General features: G+C 44.0%; 1 protein-coding gene across 1 annotated transcript in view; it reads right to left on the reverse strand.

Annotated features, from left to right (window-relative positions):
• Positions 1–781: 781 nt before the first annotated feature.
• LOC145350218 (high affinity cGMP-specific 3',5'-cyclic phosphodiesterase 9A) overlaps positions 782–20,331 on the reverse strand; it is a 109,993-nt gene continuing 90,443 nt past the window's right edge. Inside the window, exons 12-14 of the mRNA XM_080199280.1 lie at positions 13,580–13,684; positions 8,657–8,803; positions 782–961 (exon numbers count right to left, since the gene is read on the reverse strand). Coding sequence (XP_080055406.1) covers positions 782–961; positions 8,657–8,803; positions 13,580–13,684 — 432 coding nt within the window. The remainder of the gene's footprint in view (positions 962–8,656; positions 8,804–13,579; positions 13,685–20,331) is intronic.

The following is a 20,331-nucleotide window of genomic DNA, read 5'->3' on the forward strand; positions in this document are numbered from 1 at the left end:
AATTTGCACAGTTGCAATTAAACAGGAAAATTCCAAAGTTGCTGTCAGTAATTCTATACTTTTCCATGTGGTGTGCTATTGAAGTCTCTTCAAAATGCAAACAATTAGAAATCACTGAACTGATGAAAATGTCCCATTTTATGCTGTAATATCACTGTTAAAAACCTCCTACAAAGCTATACCTTGCTATGGAGGTGTAACTAGACTTTTAATGATTTACTAAGTTGTAACTGTTGTTGAAGAACCTCTCTGGCCCTGGAAAACTAATTTTACTCTTTTTAATATCAAAACTTTCCATCCCTTAATGCTTTGTAACATAATAAAAAAATTCCTTTATGATATTTAAGTTTCTAATGTGGATATCCCAAAATTCATTTTGCTCTCTATAAAATTTATAAAAAGCAAAGGCTAATCAATTCATTTTAGTTCCTGGTTTACAGTCCGTGAGAATATTTCATCATGATTGGCTGCTTCCCATTATTGCCAATATTGCTACGGCTAGACACCTTGAAATCTTGGCAGACTCAAACTAACACCAAGAAAGGGGAAACCATGCCAGAGAGATAGCTAAGTTGTTGTAGGCAGTGTTCTTTGAGGTTAGTGACAAACAAAATCCATTCACTACAAAGTCCAGTCTCATGAATGAATATATCAGTCAATGATTTCTCCTTGAGATTATTTCCAACCCAAAATCCTGACTTGTTCTCAATTTTCTGCAAAGATCATAATGCTTTTGTTTTCTTTGAGATGCCAGTTCTATTGACTTTCAGCTGAACACTCTTCACAGTTTTCTTTGGCTCAGTTTGCTTCCCATCTGTTTGCTTTCTTTCTGTTGCTCCAAGGGTTTCACTATCTTGTCACTCTGCGAGCTTCCAGTACGATTCAGTTTCTCCTTTTCTAAGGCTTTTTCCATCTCTGTGTAGTAATCTAGAGCCTTTCGCACAGGGTCAATGATGTGTTGCTACAAAAACAAACATCACTTTTAAAACTGCTGGTACTTAACATGAGAAATTTCAATACAATTCCAAGTAGGTTCAGATAACTGCCTTCTAAGACCATTTTAAAATGTCATAAAGATCATCCTTTATCCCCGCAGTGACACCACTGTGCACAGGAAGGCATTCATTAAGTCATGGATATTATTAATAAGATAATCTGCTTTGAATGAAATGCATTTATCAGTGTTTTAAGGAGAAGCTAGGAGGATTCACATGGCTCACACACACTGCTCTTAATCAAGCCATCTTCTAATGTGTTTCACACCTCGTTGTGTTACTAACAACACCATTAATAGTAACAGATTGAGTGCACTGGTTCAACAAGGTGGGTCACCTTTTCAAGGTGTTCTTCCCAAGGGCAAATGGGTTGGGTAATAAATGTTGACTTTGCCAGTGATTCCCAATCCTATGAACGAGTACAACAATCATGCCTTACTAAATGCAAACTTTTCAATAATTCACATTTTACCGCACAAAAATACAAAAGTAAAGTATTGAATAATACTTTGCCGCACAAGTAAAGTGGGTGGTAAAGTGGGCTGTATTGGAGAAGTCAATGATCCTGTACATTCTCAGCAATGCCAAAATATTCCAGGGCATCTTTTTACCTTAACTCACTTATTAGGAAAATAAAGGCTGATCTGGTAGAAAAGGTTAGGGCGCATGGGATACGAGGCCAGGTAGTTAGGTGGATTGAGAACTGGTTGGGAAATAGGAGACAGAGGGTAGTTGTGGAGGGTACCTTGTCGGGCTGGAGGCCAGTGACCAGTGGTGTGCCGCAGGGCTCGGTACTGGGACCTCTCCTCTTTGTAGTCTACATAAATGACTTAGAAGAGGGAGTAGGTGGTGTGATCAGCAAGTTTGCTGATGACACCAAGATGGCAGGGTTGGCGGGTACAGAACTGGATTGTCAGGTGATACAACAGGATATAGATAGGTTGGTGCAGTGGGCAGATAGGTGGCAGATGGCATTTAATCCTGACAAATGCAAGGTGATGCATTTTGGAAGGAATAATGCAGAGAGGAGCTATGTGATAAAAGGTAGGCCGATTAGGAGTATAGACGTACAGAGGGACCTGGGAGTGCAGGTCCACAAATCCATGAAGGTTGTGTCACAAGTGGAGAACGTTGTTAGGAAGGCTTATGGGATGTTAGCCTTTATAGGAAGGGGCTTAGAGTATAAAAGCTGCCGTCTAATGCTTCAGTTATACAGAACGTTGGTTAGACCGCATTTGGAGTACTGCGTCCAGTTCTGGTCACCTTATTACCGGAAGGACGTGGAGTCTCTGGAAAGGGTGCAGAGGAGGTTTACCAGGATGTTGCCTGGCATGGGGGGACTGGGTTACGAGGAGAGACTGAAGAGACTGGGGCTATTCTCCTTGGAAAGAAGGAGATTGAGAGGGGACATGATAGAGGTATATAAGATACTGAAGGGAATAGATAGAGTTAATAGTGAGAGACTGCTCCCTAGACTGGGTACGAACACAAGAGGTCATCACTTAAGGGTGAGGGGGGGAGGTATAATTTGGAGGTAAGAGGAAGGTTCTTTACACAGAGAGTTGTGGGGGTCTGGAATGCGCTACCGAGTAGGGTGGTGGAGGCAGGCACGTTGGACTCGTTTAAGATGCAGTTAGATAGGCATATGAGTGAAACGGGAATGGAGGGATATGGTAGGGGCTATTAAATAGGGTTAAACCTCGGGAGACACCGGAAGGGCAGGCTGTATAACTAATATGTTTTGTCTTTATTCCACAGGTGGAGGTCCACCTCGTGTCAAGCGAGGGGCATGCACACGGCGGGTTGTGCGTGGGCTGCTCTTGGAAGTCCAGGAGTGGCCTAGTACTTCATGTCGGTGTGTGTGCTTGATCCTGGACCGATAGACGGGCTCCACAACAGCTCAGTGACTAGCACTGCTAGCTGTGCAGATACATGGATTTGGGCCTGTGTCTGTGGGAGTTTGCGCATTCTCCCTGTGGTTGCGTGGGTTTCCTCCGGGCGCTCCGGTTTCCTCCCACACCCCAAAGATGTGCTCTTAGGCTAATTGGTTTCCACCAAATTGACACTATTTCTTCCCTGAATCTGACTGAGTAGGGTCCCATTCGTAGACATGCAGGGTAGAATAGGTGTAGGGCGATGCGGCGGCGCGGGCTCGTTGGGCCGAAGGGCCTGTTTCCCGTGCTGGGTTGTTCTTTGTCTTTGTCTTTGATTTAATGGATTTATAATTGTATTGGTAAACATTACCAAGGTGTAAAATTATATGTGTTTATTTCATGTTCTGTGCCTGGAATGATAAAACTCATTGTTAGATTCATGCTGGACAAAGGTGTTTGCATATGTGGGGGTTGGTTTCAGTTCCAACTGTATTTCTATTCTGCTTAGAGAGTGAATAGAAACAAGTTGTTGCTTAGCAACAAGCCACTGTCCAGAGGAGGCAGGACACTGGGGAGTGAACAGCACCCAACCCTGCTAGAAGAAAATGGACAAGATAAGGGATTTACAAAGATGCAAGCTTCCTCAGGAACAAGATATAATCCAGATAAACAGGGATTGGGGACAGAAAGACTGTCTAAGATGACTAGAGTTAAGAGACCAAGATTTTATTCAGAAGAATTCAAGGAAGAACAACAGTTAAAGAAACACTTGCAGTAACAAAATTTAATATGGGACAGCAGATGTCAGAGGTAAATGAAGCATTTGGTGTCACCTTAATAAGAATCTGGGAGTCGAGTGTTTAGGCAACGGTGAACAGTTTGTACAGCAGTCAAGGGAACTAAACTCTAATGGGGTTGGTGTAAATCCTGTACTGGATTCACCGTTAAAAAAAGAGTAGAAGTTTTGTTTAAACATTGCATTTGAAATTCCTGGGCTGGATTTCAGAATGCAAACCACCAAGGGAAAGCATTACAATGGGAGAATATTTTGAGGCATGTTTTTGGAAACTCTCATGTGGCAACCATCTGAGGGGATTCTGTGAGAAATCCACAGACATTCACCTGAGGTTCAGAGTGGAGAGTGTATTTAACCACAGCTATCTTGTGTGGTTAAAGGGACTTTTTGCTCCTGAAACTGTTGTAGCTTAAGATATACTTTGTAATCTGCATTAATCTTAACATCCGTGTGTATTTCTTAAACTAAGAGGGAATAAAGGAGTGTTGTATAATAATCCAATTTTTCATGTTTAAAAATTGTTTTTTTCTTATTAAAACTAATTAGTGGTCCTGTAATTCTGTTCCCCCATGAAGAAAATGAAAGTTACAGTTCTTTAAGCTGCCTCACAGCCTTTGGTGTCTGTTTTCTTTTGGATGCTCCAGTTTCCTCCCAGAGTCCAAAGATGGGCAGGTTATGTGGATTGGCCATGCTAAATTGCCCCTTAATGTCCAAAGGTGTGTAGGTTAGATGGATTAGCCATGGTAAATGCACAGGTTGATGAGGATAGAGTTGGTTAACATGCTCTTTCAGAGAGTCAGTGCAGACTCGATGGGCTGATTGGCCTCCTTCTGTACTGTAGGCACTCCATGGTTCCATTCTGATATCTCCCATCCAATTATGACATCAACTGGGATCATCAAACACTTGAGAAGAAAGAAAGTATTGAGAGGAGTGCTTTCAGTGTCAAATAATATCATCTAGGAGAAAATGCTGACAATTCATTACACCACAGTGAAGCAACTTGTAATTGAAACCATTTCTTCTCTCTCTAGATGTCTATTATTCTTGAACTGCACCACTTCAGTACAGCAAGACTCAGCTGATGACACTTGAGTGTCACCCACGCAGAAGTCTCATGAATCATTATCCATTGTTGATGAATGCCAATCAAGAGACGTCCAATCTGACAAATCATAATAGATAGAATTGTCCAACTGGTACCAAATATTTCTGTTTAGACCCCTCTTGATCATCTGCCAGGTCCTAATATGACTGGTAGTGTGCAGGATTTCCCACAAAATCTTTTGTTGAGAATCCTATAGTTGACATTAGCCGAGTGAAACAGACTTGAAAGTCAGAGGAGGAGGATATATTTTTCTGATGCAGAATTTAAAGAAAAAAATGCTTCATGTATTTGCACATCAACTGATCCCTCAAGGCGACAAGACTGGTAAATCAAGTGGTTTAAAAGAAAACATTTGGGATCCTTTTATTATTAGCTGCAAGCTATATTGTGAGAGCAGGGGGTTTTAGCCAAAACCATATAAAACACTAGTCAGACAGCAACTAGAGTACTGAGTGCAATTCTAGTCACTGCCACACAGCAAAGGTGTAATTGCACTGGAGAGGACACCAAGAGAATTTACGAGCATATCAATAGGAGTTGCGAACATAAGTTATGAGGAAAAATTGAATATTTTCTTTGGAACAAAAGGGGCTGAGGAAACACTTGGAAGGAGTGATAGGACGGACCTGGACATAGATTTAAAAGTCATTGATAGAAGGGTTAGAGGGCACCCGTGAGGGCCTTTTTTTTTTGCTGGGAGGTGATGGAGATCTGAAAGTTACGGCCTAAAAAAAGAGAGCTAGAAACCCTGCTCACATTTTAAAAATACTTGGATTTGCACTTGAGGTATTTTTACCGACAGAACTATTGACCAAGAACTGGAAGGTGGGGTTAGAACTGATAACATCTTTCACCTTGCACAGACATGATAGGCTGAATGGCCTCCTTCTGAGCCACAGATTTTCTATCATCCTAACTGAATTTGCTTATTCCCAACCAAATGCAAGTAAGTGCTTCTTCCAGCTGCTGAAACAGTAGCAGAATAGGAGGGTGTTAAAGTGGGTAAAGCCTTTTTAGAATTGAGCTGAGAACACCATCACTTGGAAGTTCCCCTGCAAGCCATTCCACATCCTGACTTGGAAATATATCACCATTCCTTCATTGTTGTTAAGTCAAAACCTTGAAACTCCCTCCCTGTCAACACTGTGGATGTACCTATGCCTCATGGACTGCAACAGTTCAAAAAGGCAGCTCATATCACCTTCTCAAGGGCACAAGGATGGACAATAAACGCTAGCCTAACTAATGCAATCCACACCTCTTGAATGAATGAAACAAATATCATCACAGCAACTAATAGAACATAGAACATTACAGCGCAGTACAGGCTCTTTGGCCCTCGATGTTGCGCCGACCAGTGGAACCAATCTAATGACCCTCTAACCTAAACTATTCCCATGTTATCCATATGCCTATCCACTGACCATTTGAACACCCTTAAAGTTGGCGAGTCCACAACTGCTGCAGGCAGGGCATTCCACGCCCTTACTACCCTCTGAGTAAAGAACTTACCTCTGACATCCGTCCTATAATTACCACCCCTTAATCTAAAGCTATGTCCCCTCGTGTTAGCCATCACCATCAAAGGAAAAAGGCTAATGGGTGACATGTTGACATTTAAGTTTTATTTTGTGTCCTTCTGTAACAGCGCATGCTGCTCAACCTCCCACAGGGAAGCTCATCACAAATGTTTTCTACACTTGGAGTTTATCAAGAGTACTTCACATTGGCTGACTCCAGAATTTCAGCAAACTACATGGGCAGCACGGTGGCACAGTGATGAGCACCCATGCCTCACAGCGTCAGGGACCGGGTTCAATTCTGGCCTTGATCACTGTCTGTGTGGAGCTTGCACATTTTCCCCATGTCTGTGTGGGTTTCCTCCAAGTGCTCCGGTTTCCTCCCACAGTCCAAAGATGTGCAGTTTAGGTGGATTGGCCGTGCCTAAATTGACCCTGGTGTCAGGGGATTAGCAGGGTAAATATGTGGGGTTACGGGAATGGGGCCTGGGTGGGATTGTGGTTGATGCACACTCGATGATATAAATGGCCTCCTTCTGCATTGTAGGGATTCTGTGATTCTGTGTTACAAGGCAGGCAAGTGTGAATGAGTTTACTTCCAGTCAGATCTATGCCCAACTGGAATATCTGCATGCAGATAATCATAGAATGATGGAATCCCTACTGTGCATAAGGAAGCCGTTCGACCCAACAAGTCTACACCAACAACAATCCCATCCTTGGCCCTATCCCCACAAACCCACACATTTACCCCACTAATCCTTCTAACATCCTGGAACACTAAGGGGAAATTTAGCATGGCCAATCAACCTAACCCACACATCTTTTGGACTGTGGGAGGAAACTGCAGCACGTGGAGGAAACCCACGCAGACATGGGAAGAACGTGCAAACTCCACACAGACAGTGACCCAAGCCAGGATTCAACTCCAGGTCCTTGGAGCTGTGAGGCAGCAGTGCTAATCCACTGTGTCATTGTGCCATCCTATAACTTCCTTTATTGAAAAGTTCTCAGGTGCAATAGTGGGAACTGTGTATCTTCTAATTGAGGACACTCGTCATTTGGTGCATATCCCAGAAATACCAGGAGCTGGGGTTTCCTTCTGGGAATGGTGTAATGGTGGGGTGTGCTGGGATTTCTCTCTAACTCCACTCCAATGCCATCCCATTTCCTTGTAGGTTATTTTCAATGCATTATCGGCCTCCAGGAAGGAAACCTTCTATCAACCTGACCAGAAATAGCAATGGGGTTGCTGCTAACAGTTCCCCCAGAGGTACAAATTAACTTAAAGGAGTAGAAGCACCCTGAAGACAGCAGAAAGTTGTGACTTTGTATGCCTTTGGCAAAGACCCAAGGATTACAGGACCCGAGCAAGGGTCTCAAGATGTTACTATCACTTATTAGGGTCTACTTTTAAAAACTTATTCGTTCAATAAATGTGGCCATTGCTGGCATTTATTGTCCAGCCCAATTGTCCTTGAAAATGTAATGACAAGCCACCTTCTTAAACAGTTGCAGTCAATATATTGTAGGTACACTCACAGTGCTGTTAAGAAGGACTTTCCAGGATTCTGACTCAGCGACAGTGAAGGAACACTGATATAGCTCCAAATCAGGATGGTGTGCGGCTTGGAAGGGAAGTTGAAGCTGATGGTGTTCCCATGCACATGCTGCTCTTGTCCTTGTAGGGGATAGAGGTCACAGATTTGGAAGGTACTGTCAAAGTACCTTGGCAAGTTGCTGCAATGCATCTTGTAAATGGTACATGCCAGTTGCCACAGTACATCAGTGGTGGAGGGACTGAATCTTTAAATTTGCCAATGGGATGCCACTTATGTGGGCTGCTTTGTCCTAGATGGTACTTAGCTTCTAGAGTATTGATGGTGATGCACTCATCCAGGCTCCATAGTGATTCAGGGAAGTGGCAGCAATATGGATGGACTGGAGAGAAACTTGCCAACCCTGAGCCTCTCCTACAAGTTGCATATGATGAAGGGTCATTGGTAAACGTGGTGGGAGCAGGAAAGGAGAAATTAAGTCAAAGGGGAGGCAGCTGTATGCTATGCAACCCAAATTTTCAATTTTAGATTGTCTCTCCCTCAGTTTCAAATCTCCAAGAGAAAAACTCCAAGTACTGGATAGCAAATCATTTTAATACTGTATAAAGTTATAATTTATCATTTGATGCTTTAGTGCATAAGCTGGATTTCTAACTTATGGCAATTATTCCTGTGGAACCTTCTCTGTATGACCAATAGATAAAATAGGCAGGTCATAATTGCTAAAAAGAAGTGTCTGTGGATAAGCTGTGTAACATTGCGATGTCTACTTTGAAGAAACAGCTGGAAAGATTAATGACTCACCTCCAAATTGGGGAATAGGTTTGCAAGTTCAATAAACAATGGCAGCAGCACAAAGCGGATGAAACCTGTTTGGGATGATGGCTTTGTCACTTTGTCCCTGTCCATGAAGGGAGACACTGGTAACCCCTCTAGTTTCTCCATATCACTCTGCAGCAAAATATTGAACATGTGCAGCAGATCAGAATGCAGAATTTTTCACTAATTCTCAGCACTTTCATCATAAAAATTTAATCTGGCCATGCATCTTCCTGGGGCAACACGGTGGCACCGTGATTAGCATTGCTGCCTCATAGCACCAGGGACCCGGGTTTGATTCCCAGCTGGGTTCACTGCCTGTGTGGAGTTGGAACATTCTCTGCGTGGGTTTCCTCCGGGTGCTCCCGTTTCTTCCTACAGTCCAAAGATGTGCGGTTTACATGGATTGGCCATGCTAACAACGCAGAGAGTGGTTGTGGATGGATCTTTTTCTGCATGGAGGTTGGTCACCAGTGGAGTGCCCCAGGGATCTGTTCTAGGACCCTTGCTGTTTGTCATTTTCATAAATGATCTGGATGAGGAAGTGGAGGGATGGGTTAGTAAGTTCGCCGACGATACAAAGGTTGGTGGTGTTGTGGATAGTCTGGAGGGATGTCAGAAGTTGCAGCGTGACATATATAGGATGTAAGACTGGGCGGAGAAGTGGCAGATGGACTTCAACGCAGATAAATGCGTAGTGGTCCATTTTGGCAGGACCAATGGGATGAAGGAGTACAATATCATGGGTAGGAGTCTTAGCTGTGTTGAAGAGCAGAAAGATCTTGGGGTCCGGGTCCATAGGACTCTTAAATAAGCCTCGCAGGTGGAGGATGTTGTCAAGAAGGCGTATGGTGTACTGGCCTTCATTAATCAAAGGATTATGTTTAGGAGTCGGGAGGTAATGCTGCAACTTTATAAGACCCTTGTCAGGCCCCACTTGGAGTACTGTGTGCAGTTCTGGTCGCCTCACTACAGGAAGGATGTGGAAGCTATTGAGAGGGTGCAGAGGAGATTTACAAGGATGTTGCCTGGATTGGGAGGCATGCCTTATGAAGATAGGTTGAGGGAGTTAGGGCTCTTCTCCCTGGAGAAAAGAAGGTTGAGAGGCGACCTGATAGAGGTTTATAAAATGTTGAGAGGAATAGATAGGGTGGATTCTCGGAGGCTATTTCCCAGGGCTGAAATGGTCGCTACGAGAGGACACAGGTTTAAGGTGCTGGGAAGCAAGTACAGAGGACATGTTAGGGATAAGTTTTTCAGTCAGAGGGTGGTGAGTGAGTGGAATTGGCTGCCGTCGGTGGTGGTAGAGGCGAACTCACTGGGGTCTTTTAAAAGACTTCTGGATGAGTGTATGGGATATAATGGGATTGGGAGTTATAGATAGTTCTATGGCTTGGTAGGTGTAGATGTAATTGGCGCAACTTGTGGGCCAAAGGGCCTGTTTGTGCTGTAGTGTTCTATGTTCTAAGTTGCCGCTTAATGTCGGGAGGACTAGCTAGGGTACATGCATGGGGTTATGGAGATAGGGCCTGGGTGGAATTGTGGTCAATGCAGACTTGATGAGCTGCATGGCCTCCTTCTGCACTGTAGGATTCTATAAAAGGTATTTTATGCCTATACTTGCACACAATTCTCATTCAGTGTTGATTTTTGTTTTAACAAGCACATAGAGTTAAAATTGTCCATTTTGGGAGGAAGAATAAAGAAGCTTATTATCCAAATGATGAGAAATGGTAGAACTCTGAGAATGATGAAAGTCAGAGCTTCACTCTTTAGTTTTAGTATATTTCTGAGTGTCACAAGTAGGCTTACATTAACACTGCAGTGAAGTTACTGTGAAAATCCCCTAGTAACCACACTCCAGTGCCAATACTGGTACACTGAGGGAGAATTTTAGCATGGCCAGTGTACGTAACAAGCACATTTTTTGGGCTGTGGAAACCCACGCAGATGTGGGGAGAACGTACAAACTCTGCACAGACAGTGACGCTAGCTGGCAATCGAACCGAGGTCCCTGGCGCTGAGGCAGCAGTGCTAACCACTGTACCATCATGCCCCCCGTATTAACCTGCTTTTAGAGACGTAGCAGAGGATTGTAGATGTAGAGGAGTATATGACTGATTTAACATAAAAACAAAAGAAATCGAAGCAGGCATAGGCCACCAGGCCCTTCAAGCCTGTCCCACCATTCAATACGGTCATGGCTGTCCAAATGTATGAATCATAAAAAGCTAGTATGCTGGTACAGCAAGTAATTAGCAAAGCAAATAGAATGTTGTCATTTATTGTGAGAAGAACTGATTACAAAATTAGGGCAGTTATTAAGAACAAAGAACAAAGAACAACACAGCACGGGAAACAGGCCCTTCGGCCCAACGAGCCCGCGCCGCCGTCCCACTGTCTCAGTGTCCTATTCATGATTTTAGTCTACGCCTAATGTGCGAGGATCAGGGAGGTCCAATTTAGGGACAATTTAGTACCCAATCAATCAGCCTAAAAGCACATCTTTGGGGATGTGGGAGGAAACCGGAGCACCCGGAGGAAACCCACACAACCACGGGGAGAACGTGCAAACTCCCACAGACACAGGCCCAAATCCATGTGTCCGCACAGCAACAGAGATAGTCTCTGAGCTGTCATGTTGCCCTCGAGATGGTCCAGTTTAAGCACACCAACGACATGAAGCAATAGGCAACTCCCGAAGCAACGTCCAAGAGCAGCCCACTACAACCTGCCGCATGCATGCCCCTTGCTGGACTTAAATGCCTGTGGAGACAAAAAATTCATTATTAAACAGGCAAAGACTGTAACATCCCTAAGGCAAAACATATTCCCAAGCCTACAATGTTTAGTAAGGCCTGCTATATCCCCCTATATGTAGCCCGCTCATGTGGCTGTCTAAGTGACTCTTAAACAACCCTAGCGTGCCTGCTTCCACCACCTTACTCGGCAGTGCATTCCACACCCCCACTACCCTTTGCGTGAAAAACTGCCCTCTAATATTTGTCTTATACCTAGCCCCCCTCACCCTAAGCTCGTGACCCCTCGTTCTATCCATTTCTAATAGCGGAAAAAGCTTACCACCATTTACTCTATCTATCCCCTTCATAATCTTATAAACCTCTATTAGATCCCCCCTCAGCCGACGTCTCTCAAGGGAAAACAGCCCAAGTTCATTCAATCTTTCCTCGTAAGCCAGCCCTTCCATACCAGGCAGCATCCTGGTAAATCTCCTCTGCACTCTCTCCAGGATCTCTACATCCTTCCGGTAGTACGGCGACCAGAACTGGACGCAGTACTCCAAGTGAGGCCTAACCAACATTCTATACAACTGCAACATCAGACTCCTACTCTTATATTCTATACCTCTTCCTATGAAGGCTAACATACCATACGCTTTCCTCATCACATTCTGCACCTGCACCGACACCTTCAGGGACTTGTGCACTTGCACCCCCAGGTCTCTCTGCGTATCTATACTCCGGATAGTTCTACCTTTTATCGTATAACTCCCCTCCACATTATTCCGGCCAAAGTGCATCACCTCGCATTTCTCCGGATTAAATTCCATTTGCCATCTATCTGCCCAATCTACCAGCCTGTCTATGTCCTGTTGCATTGCCAGGCACTGCTCCTCAGTACCCGCCAATCCAACCATCTTAGTGTCATCAGCAAATTTGCTGATCACACCACCTACCCCCTCTTCCAAGTCATTAATATATACCACAAATAGAAGAGGTCCTAGTACCGAGCCCTGCGGCACACCACTGGTGACAGACCTCCAATTGGAAAAGGAGCCATCCACTACTACTCGCTGTCTCCTCCTCCCAAGCCAGTTCTCCACCCATCTACATACCTGGCCTTGTATCCCATGAGCCTTCACCTTTTCTATCAGCCTACCATGAGGGACCTTGTCAAACGCCTTACTGAAATCCATATAGACGACATCAACGGCTTGTCCTTCGTCAACCGTTTTTGTCACCTCTTCAAAAAATTCCACTAGATTCGTAAGGCACGACCTCCCTGTAACGAAGCCATGCTGCGTATCCCTGATCAGATTGCAGCGCTCCAGATGTTCATACATCCTATCCTTGAGGATCCTCTCCATTAGCTTGCCTATAACTGAAGTCAAGCTCACCGGCCTATAATTCCCTGGGTTATCCCTCTGACCCTTCTTAAACAACGGTACTACATTTGCAATGCGCCAATCCTCTGGGACCTCACCTGTGTCCAAAGAAGAGACAAAGATTATTATCCAAAGGATATTGGTGAGACCACATCTGTAGTATCGTTTGCCGAATTGATGGAGAATAGTTATTCTAGACAAGGCGGGGTTACAGTCTCAGGATACAGGGTAGGCTATTTAAGACGGAGATGAGAAGAAATTTCTTCACTATTCTCCTTGGAGTTTAGAAGAGTGAGGGACGACCTTATTCAAACATATAAGATCCCTAGTGGGCTTGACAGCGTAGATGATGAGATGTTTTCGCGACTGGGAGAACTTCGAACAAGAGGACATTGTTACAAGGTAAAGGGCTGTCTCTTAGGTTGGACTTGATCCAGAATAGACAAGTTCTTTTGGCCCTGATCCTCCAAAGCTTTGCTCTATGGACCTTTCACATGTAAAGGTACTTGAGAAGATGGAGAAAAGAATTATTCTATTTGCGGGTAGCAGAGTTCTTGGAACATCTTCTGCTTTCCTGGAAACTGAATGCAGGAAAATCGCCCTTACACAATTGCTAATATCCTTTAACCTTTCAGCAAAAGTGGCCTGAACATCCTACAATGCTGGTAAAACAGTTTGCCAGAAATCTCAGCATCCATCCCACAACTCCATTTCCGTTTAAGAATGTCAGCATTAACATCTCTAAGCAAAATGTTTTCATTGTGTTTAATATTTGAGGGTACCTGGTTGAAAAATTCCTGCAGTAAGCAGTCCAGCCATGGCTCCGCTACATCCATTGGTCGAGCTTCATTGGAAATGTCACTAACTTTTATTATAATCATTGTAAGCTGTAAAGAAGCAGTAATGAAGAAATCTGAACTGACTTTGTCTACTGCAACCCTAGTGGAAATATTGAGACTAATCATCTATTTAATCATTGCTATGAGGCTCTTAAATGAATTCCCCATGAACACATGCACAACAGTACATTCTTCTAAAATATGGTGGGCAAATGAGAACGTGCACTCCCATATAATTGTGTACATCATTTACATTTGAGTGTCTTAAAGATCTGGAATATTCAAAATATCAATAAAGGTTTTATCTTTCTAATTTTGCATCGGTTCGATTTATTTCTTTTGGAGTCATTTTACACTAAATTGCCATTTAATGTTTATATTAAACAGAAAAGACCCTAAGTTCAGTACAAGAGTTGAATACATCCACAATCCCAAAGCACCGAGCAGGGAAAGATGTTTTGACTGAAGTGATGGGAAAGGATATTAAAGAAAAGGATGAGTCAGGTTTAGTACTCCAATCTCAATTCACCAATCTGGGGTCTTTGCACCTTCGAAGAATCACGTAAGTTAACTGTGAAATAAATTATTGAATCACTACAGAAGGAGGCCATTCAGCCCATCAAGCCTGCACCAACAACAATCCCACCCAAGCTCTATACCCATAACCCCACATATTAACCCACTCATCCCCCTGACACTAAGGGTCAATTTAGCATGGTCAATCAACTTAACCTCTTTGGCGTGTGGGAGGAAACCAGAGAGTCGGGAGGAAACCCATGCAGAATCAGGGAGAATGTGCAAACTCCACATAGACAGTGAACCAAGGCCAGAATTGAACACGGGTCTCTGGTGTTGTGAAGCAGTAGTGCTAACCACTGTGCCACCATGCCACTCTAAGAGCTCCCTTAACCTTTGGATTTACCAGGCTGATTCCTGGGATGACAGGGTTGTCCTTTCCAGAGAGACGAAATAGTCTGGGTCTGTATTCCTTGGAGTTTAGAAGAGTGAGGGACGACCTTACTCAAACATATAAGATCCCTAGTGGGCTTGACAGCGTAGATGATGAGATGTTTTCGCTACTGGGAGAGTCTTGAACAAGAGGGCATTGTTACAAGATAGAGGGCTGGTCATTTAAAACTGATGTGCATAGAAAATTTTTCTCACAGAGGGTGGTGAATCTCTGGAATTCTCTGCCCTAAAGGGAAGCTGGATCATTAGAGACGTTTAAAGTGGAGGTGAATAAATATTTGAGAGATCAAGGAGCAGAGGGCTATGGGGAAATGGCCCAGAAAAGGAGCTGAGGCTGGCATAGATCAGCCATGACCGTATTGAATGGTGGGACGTGGCCTATGCCTGCTTCGATTTCTTTTGTTTTTATGTTAAATCAGTCATATACTCCTCTACATCTACAATCCTCTGCTGCGTCACGAAAAGCAGGTTAATACGGGCAGCATGATGGTACAGTGGTTAGCACTGCTGCCTCAGCGCCAGGGACCTCGGTTCGATTGCCAGCTAGCGTCACTGTCTGTGCAGAGTCTGTACGTTCTCCCCACATCTGCGTGGGTTTCCACAGCCCGAAAAATGTGCTTGTTACGTGCACTGGCCATGCTAAAATTCTCCCTCAGTGTACCCGAATAGGCACTGGAGTGTGGTTACTAGGGGATTTTCACAGTAACTTCACTGCAGTGTTAATGTAAGCCTACTTGTGACACTCAGAAATATACTAAAACTAAAGAGTGAAGCTCTGACTTTCATCGTCTACCCTCACACGCACACTGCTTGGGCATAATTTTGCCTTTGACTGATAGCTTTAAAATGGGTGACATCAGTTCAGCTGTGTGTTACTGTAGCTGATGGAAATGAAACATGAAGAAACCTGAACAAATTACTAAATCAATATTGTCCGCTTCTCCCAGTACCTACTCCACACTAATTCTTTTGTCTCTTCCTATTTGCCACACATATTGCACAAGGCAGAAGCTGTGAAAAGAAAACTGACACGAAATAGATGTCTTTGCAACACATCATAGAATCCCCACAGTGCAGGAGGCTATTTGGCCCATCAAATCTACACTGACTCTCTGACAGATTATCGCACCCTATCCCTGTAACCCCACATATTTCTCCTGCAAGTCCTCCTAACCTACGCACTTTTGGACACTAAGGGGCAATTTAGCATGGCCGATCCACATAATCTGCACATCTTTGGACTGTCGCAGCACCTGGAGGAAGCCCACGCAGACACAGGGAGAACGTGCAATAGCCACACAGTCACCCAGGGCCGGAATTGAACCCGGGAACCTGGCATTGTGAGGCAGCAGTGCTAACCGCTGTGCCACCGTGCTGCCCGTATTGTGGAGACATGCTGCCACAAAGCAACATTTTATTCAGTAAATCTGTAAAAACTAATCAGCTATTTAGGGAAAGGCAGAGAGATTTAAAACCGATAAATTAAAGATAAATGTGTCGGTGTTGCCAAGATGGCTAATCAGTTTTTAGGGTACGTTGTGAACACAAGCTCAATCGGAACTGAAACGTATTACAGTGACGTTGTGCAGCTCATTTGTGCGGTTATATTTAGAATAATTCATGAATGCTTGAGTGCCATATCTTCAAATGGACATTGATATATTGGAGCAACCAGAATAACTCCAAATCTTTCTACCACTAACTTATGAAAAGTTGCTCCTGTCACAAATTTTCTTTCGAGCATTGCAAACAGACAAGGACCACGATCCAAGTCTTGAACATGAGTGACATGGGTAGGGTGGATCAGAGGCCTGTACTGACTCAGGGCAATTCAGCAGGCGCAATAAATGCAGTCTTTCCAACATTATCCATGCCGTGCATGGTGACATAGTAGTTAGCACTGCTGCCTCACAGCACCACGAACCCAGGTTCAATTCCGGCCTCAAGTGACTGCCTGTCTGGAGTTTGCACATTCTCCCCGTGCCTGCATGGGTTTCTTCTGGGTGCTCCAGTTTCCTCCAAAGACGTGCAAGTTAGGTTGATTGGCCATGCTAAATTGCCCCTTAGTGTCAGGGGGGTTAGCAGGTTAAATGCTTGGGGTTTGGGAATAGGATTTGTGTGTGATTGTGGTCAGTACAGATGCAATGGGCTGATTGGCCTCCTTCTGCTCTGTAGGGATTCTATGATTGGCCATGCTAAATGTCGGGGGACTAGCAGGGTAAATGCATGGGGTTATGGGGATAGGGCCTGGGTGGGATTGTGGTCGGTACAGACACGATGAACTGAATGGCCTCTTTCTGCACTGTAAGGATTCTATGATTCAATTATTCCATAAATGTTGAAGAAAAAATGATTTTGAACTATCTTAGGCCATGAAGCATGAGATGACAAGCTTGAGGCTCAAGCTGGATCAGAATGTAAGAACTCTACATCCCACAAAGCAGTAGATATGTGAGGTGTTCTTACGTATAGCATTTTAAATGTATACCAATTGAATTCATTGACTCCCTGGGTCATTTGTTTGTTGGTGCATGGCTAGAGTAGGCCTTCCAACAAGATGAAATGCCACCCCTACCATGTAAGGTGAAGGTCAGGTCATTTGCCTACCCACTGGTACTGGGTGAATGGAATTTACATGTGACCCAACAGCACACCACCGAAGGAAAGTGGGAAAGCACACTTGGAAATTCCCAGTTCAGCATTTAAATACATGGGAATGGCTGAAGCTGTCAACAGCAGGTTGGGGGTGCTGCAGTTAAGCAGTGAAGATTTTGCAAACCTCCGTCGATCAGTACATTGCTATAATAGAGGGTTCATGCGACATTGCAGAAAAGGGTCAGGGAATTTGAAGGATGCGGAGAAAAGGGCAACATTTAAATGAGGAACACCTTCAGAGACTGTTGGATGAGTAGAGAGAGGGAGAGAATGGCTGCTGAGTGTCCACAGAAAGAAATCTGAAACAGCTATGGAGAATGAAGATACAGGGGCACTGTGTGCAAGCTCTGTTATCCGAACAGCTTCAGCAGTGGCAGTTCAGAGCAGTTAAAGTGTTAGGGTAATTTCTGTCCATTTTTCTCCTTTGATACCTACATATTATTCACCCTCTGAAATCAACAGATGTGCAAGTTAAGCTTTCAATTGCACTGTTTCAGGATTTCACTCACTCCCTATTTAACAAAATATACTGTAAAACTCCTTAATATAAATAATTGGAATTCTTTCCTCCACTTCAACAACATGCTACCAACAGGTTTATTATATTATTTACCTCACCATTACTGGGAAATGTCCTCAAACACTAACTTGAACCTCATTTGCTCAGCCTTGAGAGGAAGAGAAATAGAGGGGGCACATATCAGAATATGGGTGGCACAGTGACACAATGGTTAGCACTGCTGCTTCACAGTGCCAGGGACCCAGGTTTGATTCCCGGCTTGGTTCACTGTCTATTTGGAGTCTGCGTGCTCTCCCTGTGTCTGCATGGGTTTCCTCCAGGTGCTCCGGTTTCCTTCAACAGTCCAAAAGACATGCTGGTTTGCCATGCTAAATTTTCCCTCAGTGTACCCAAACAGGTGCCAGAGTATGGCAACCAGGGGATTTTCACAGTAACTTCATTGCAGTGTTAATGTAAGCTTACTTGTGACACTAATGAATCAGTGATCCCACGTCACCCTATGAGAAACAAGCTACAATTCCACTCTAGCCCTGGGAGGTGGTGAGGTGAACATTGCAGGTTACATACCAAACCAATAGCCATCTGTTATCACTGTCAACAGCCAACAACTTCCTCACCCTTCTCAATTCTTCCATCTCAAGGGGTCATGCTCACTCATTCTTTACTTATCCTCCTCTCCTTCAAATAATGGGGAGAGGGCGGGAAAGTGGAACTGAGCCACGACAGATCAGCCATGATCTTATTGAATGGCGGGGCAGGCTCGAAGGGCTAGATGGCCTACTCCTGCTCCTATTTCTTATGTTCTTATGTTCTTATGGGTAGAAGATAAGCAAGGTGAGGAAATAGGAAGATAAGTACTTAAGAAGTAGGAATAGACTCAATGGCTCCTCAAGCCTGCTCCACCATTCAATACAATCATTGCTGATCTTTTACTCATTTCCACTTACTTTCACTCTCTTGCACATATCCCCAGACCACAAATCAGCCTATCTCAGCCTCAAGTACATTTAACAATGGAGCATCCACAAATGCCTGTGATAGATAATTCCAAAGATTCACAGCCCTTTAAGTGAAGGGATTTCTCCTCATCTCAGTGATCTCCCCCTTATCCTGAGACTATGCCTATGTTCTAGGTTCTTCACCTAGTGTTAGCTGCTCAGTGTTGACCCTGTCAATTCCCTTTCTAAGTCTTCAATGAGATCACCGCCCATTCTTCTAAATGCCAGAAAATGTAGGCCTAATTTACTCACCCTGTCATATATATGACTAGCTTCTAATTCCAAGGACCAATTTAGTGAACCTACTGGCACCCATCCTTCCTTAAATATAAAGACCAAAACTGCACACAATATTCAAAGTGCAGTCCACCAAAGCTTTGTACAATTGCAACCTGACTTCTTTGTTCCTGTGCAGGAAAATTCACCCCTGGCTGGGTCACTGTCTATGGGGAGCCTGCACATTCTGTGTGGATTTCCTTCAGGTACTCCGGTTTCCTCCAACAGTGCTGGTTAGGTGCATTGACTCGAACAGGCGGCGTTGTGTGGTGACTAGGGGAATTTCACAGTAATTTCTTTACAGTGTTAATGTAAGCCTTACTTGTGACTAATAAATAAACTTTAACCAAGTTTATCATGCATTATCGGAGTGGAGAATGTTCTACCTCAAGTAGGGGCTGAAAATACAGTCTAATGGTAGTCTGGCAGTGCTGCTCATGTCCAAAATGTGGCTGATCTTGCTGGGTAACTTGAGGCAGCGCATCTGAATAATACACTTGCAATGAAACATCCAGCACTACATTTTGGAGCACAGCAATCAGGGAGGAGTCAATTTTTCAAGGTGACTAGAGTTATACTAGATATTCGGGCATGAAGGCACAAGACATGGGGAGGTCAAAGGTGATACAGAGGGCAGAGGACAAGAGGCATAAGTGACATCTTTTATTGAGGCCTCCCCTTCACTGTCTATTCCAGATACACACAGTGATGCTGCAATGTGCGTGTTCCAGATGTAACATGGAATGGCCATTAAGTTTTAATATCTCCAGGGACAATGAAGTTTGCATACAGGTGCTTTTAAAAGTTGGAAAATTGTATTGTGTGGAATTAGCATCCTGAGGGAGCTTCAATTCAATAAAAAGGGGCAAATGGTCTCCTCCTGTACTGAAATGTATCGATTCTCATGTGTTCATGAAGATAGAACATTGAACATAGAACAGTGCAGTATAGGCCTTTTGGCCCTGATGCTGCGTCGACCTGTGAAACCCATCTAAAGCCCATCTAACTTACACTATTCCAATATCATCCATATGTTTATCAAACGACCATTTAAATGCCATTAATGTTGGCGAGTCCACTACTGCTGCAGGCAGGGCATTCCACGCCCTTACTACTCTCTAAGTAAAGAACCTACCTCTGACATCTGTCCTATATCCATCAACCCTCAGTTTAAAGCTATGTTCCCTCGTGCTAGCCATCACCATCCGAGGAAAAAGGCTCTCACTGTCCACACTGTCTAATCCTCTGATCATCTGTATGCCTATATTAAGTCACCT

The sequence above is a fragment of the Carcharhinus amblyrhynchos genome, chromosome 11, assembly GCF_965287045.1.
Source record: "Carcharhinus amblyrhynchos chromosome 11, sCarAmb.v2.hapA, whole genome shotgun sequence".
Taxonomy (NCBI): domain Eukaryota; kingdom Metazoa; phylum Chordata; class Chondrichthyes; order Carcharhiniformes; family Carcharhinidae; genus Carcharhinus; species Carcharhinus amblyrhynchos.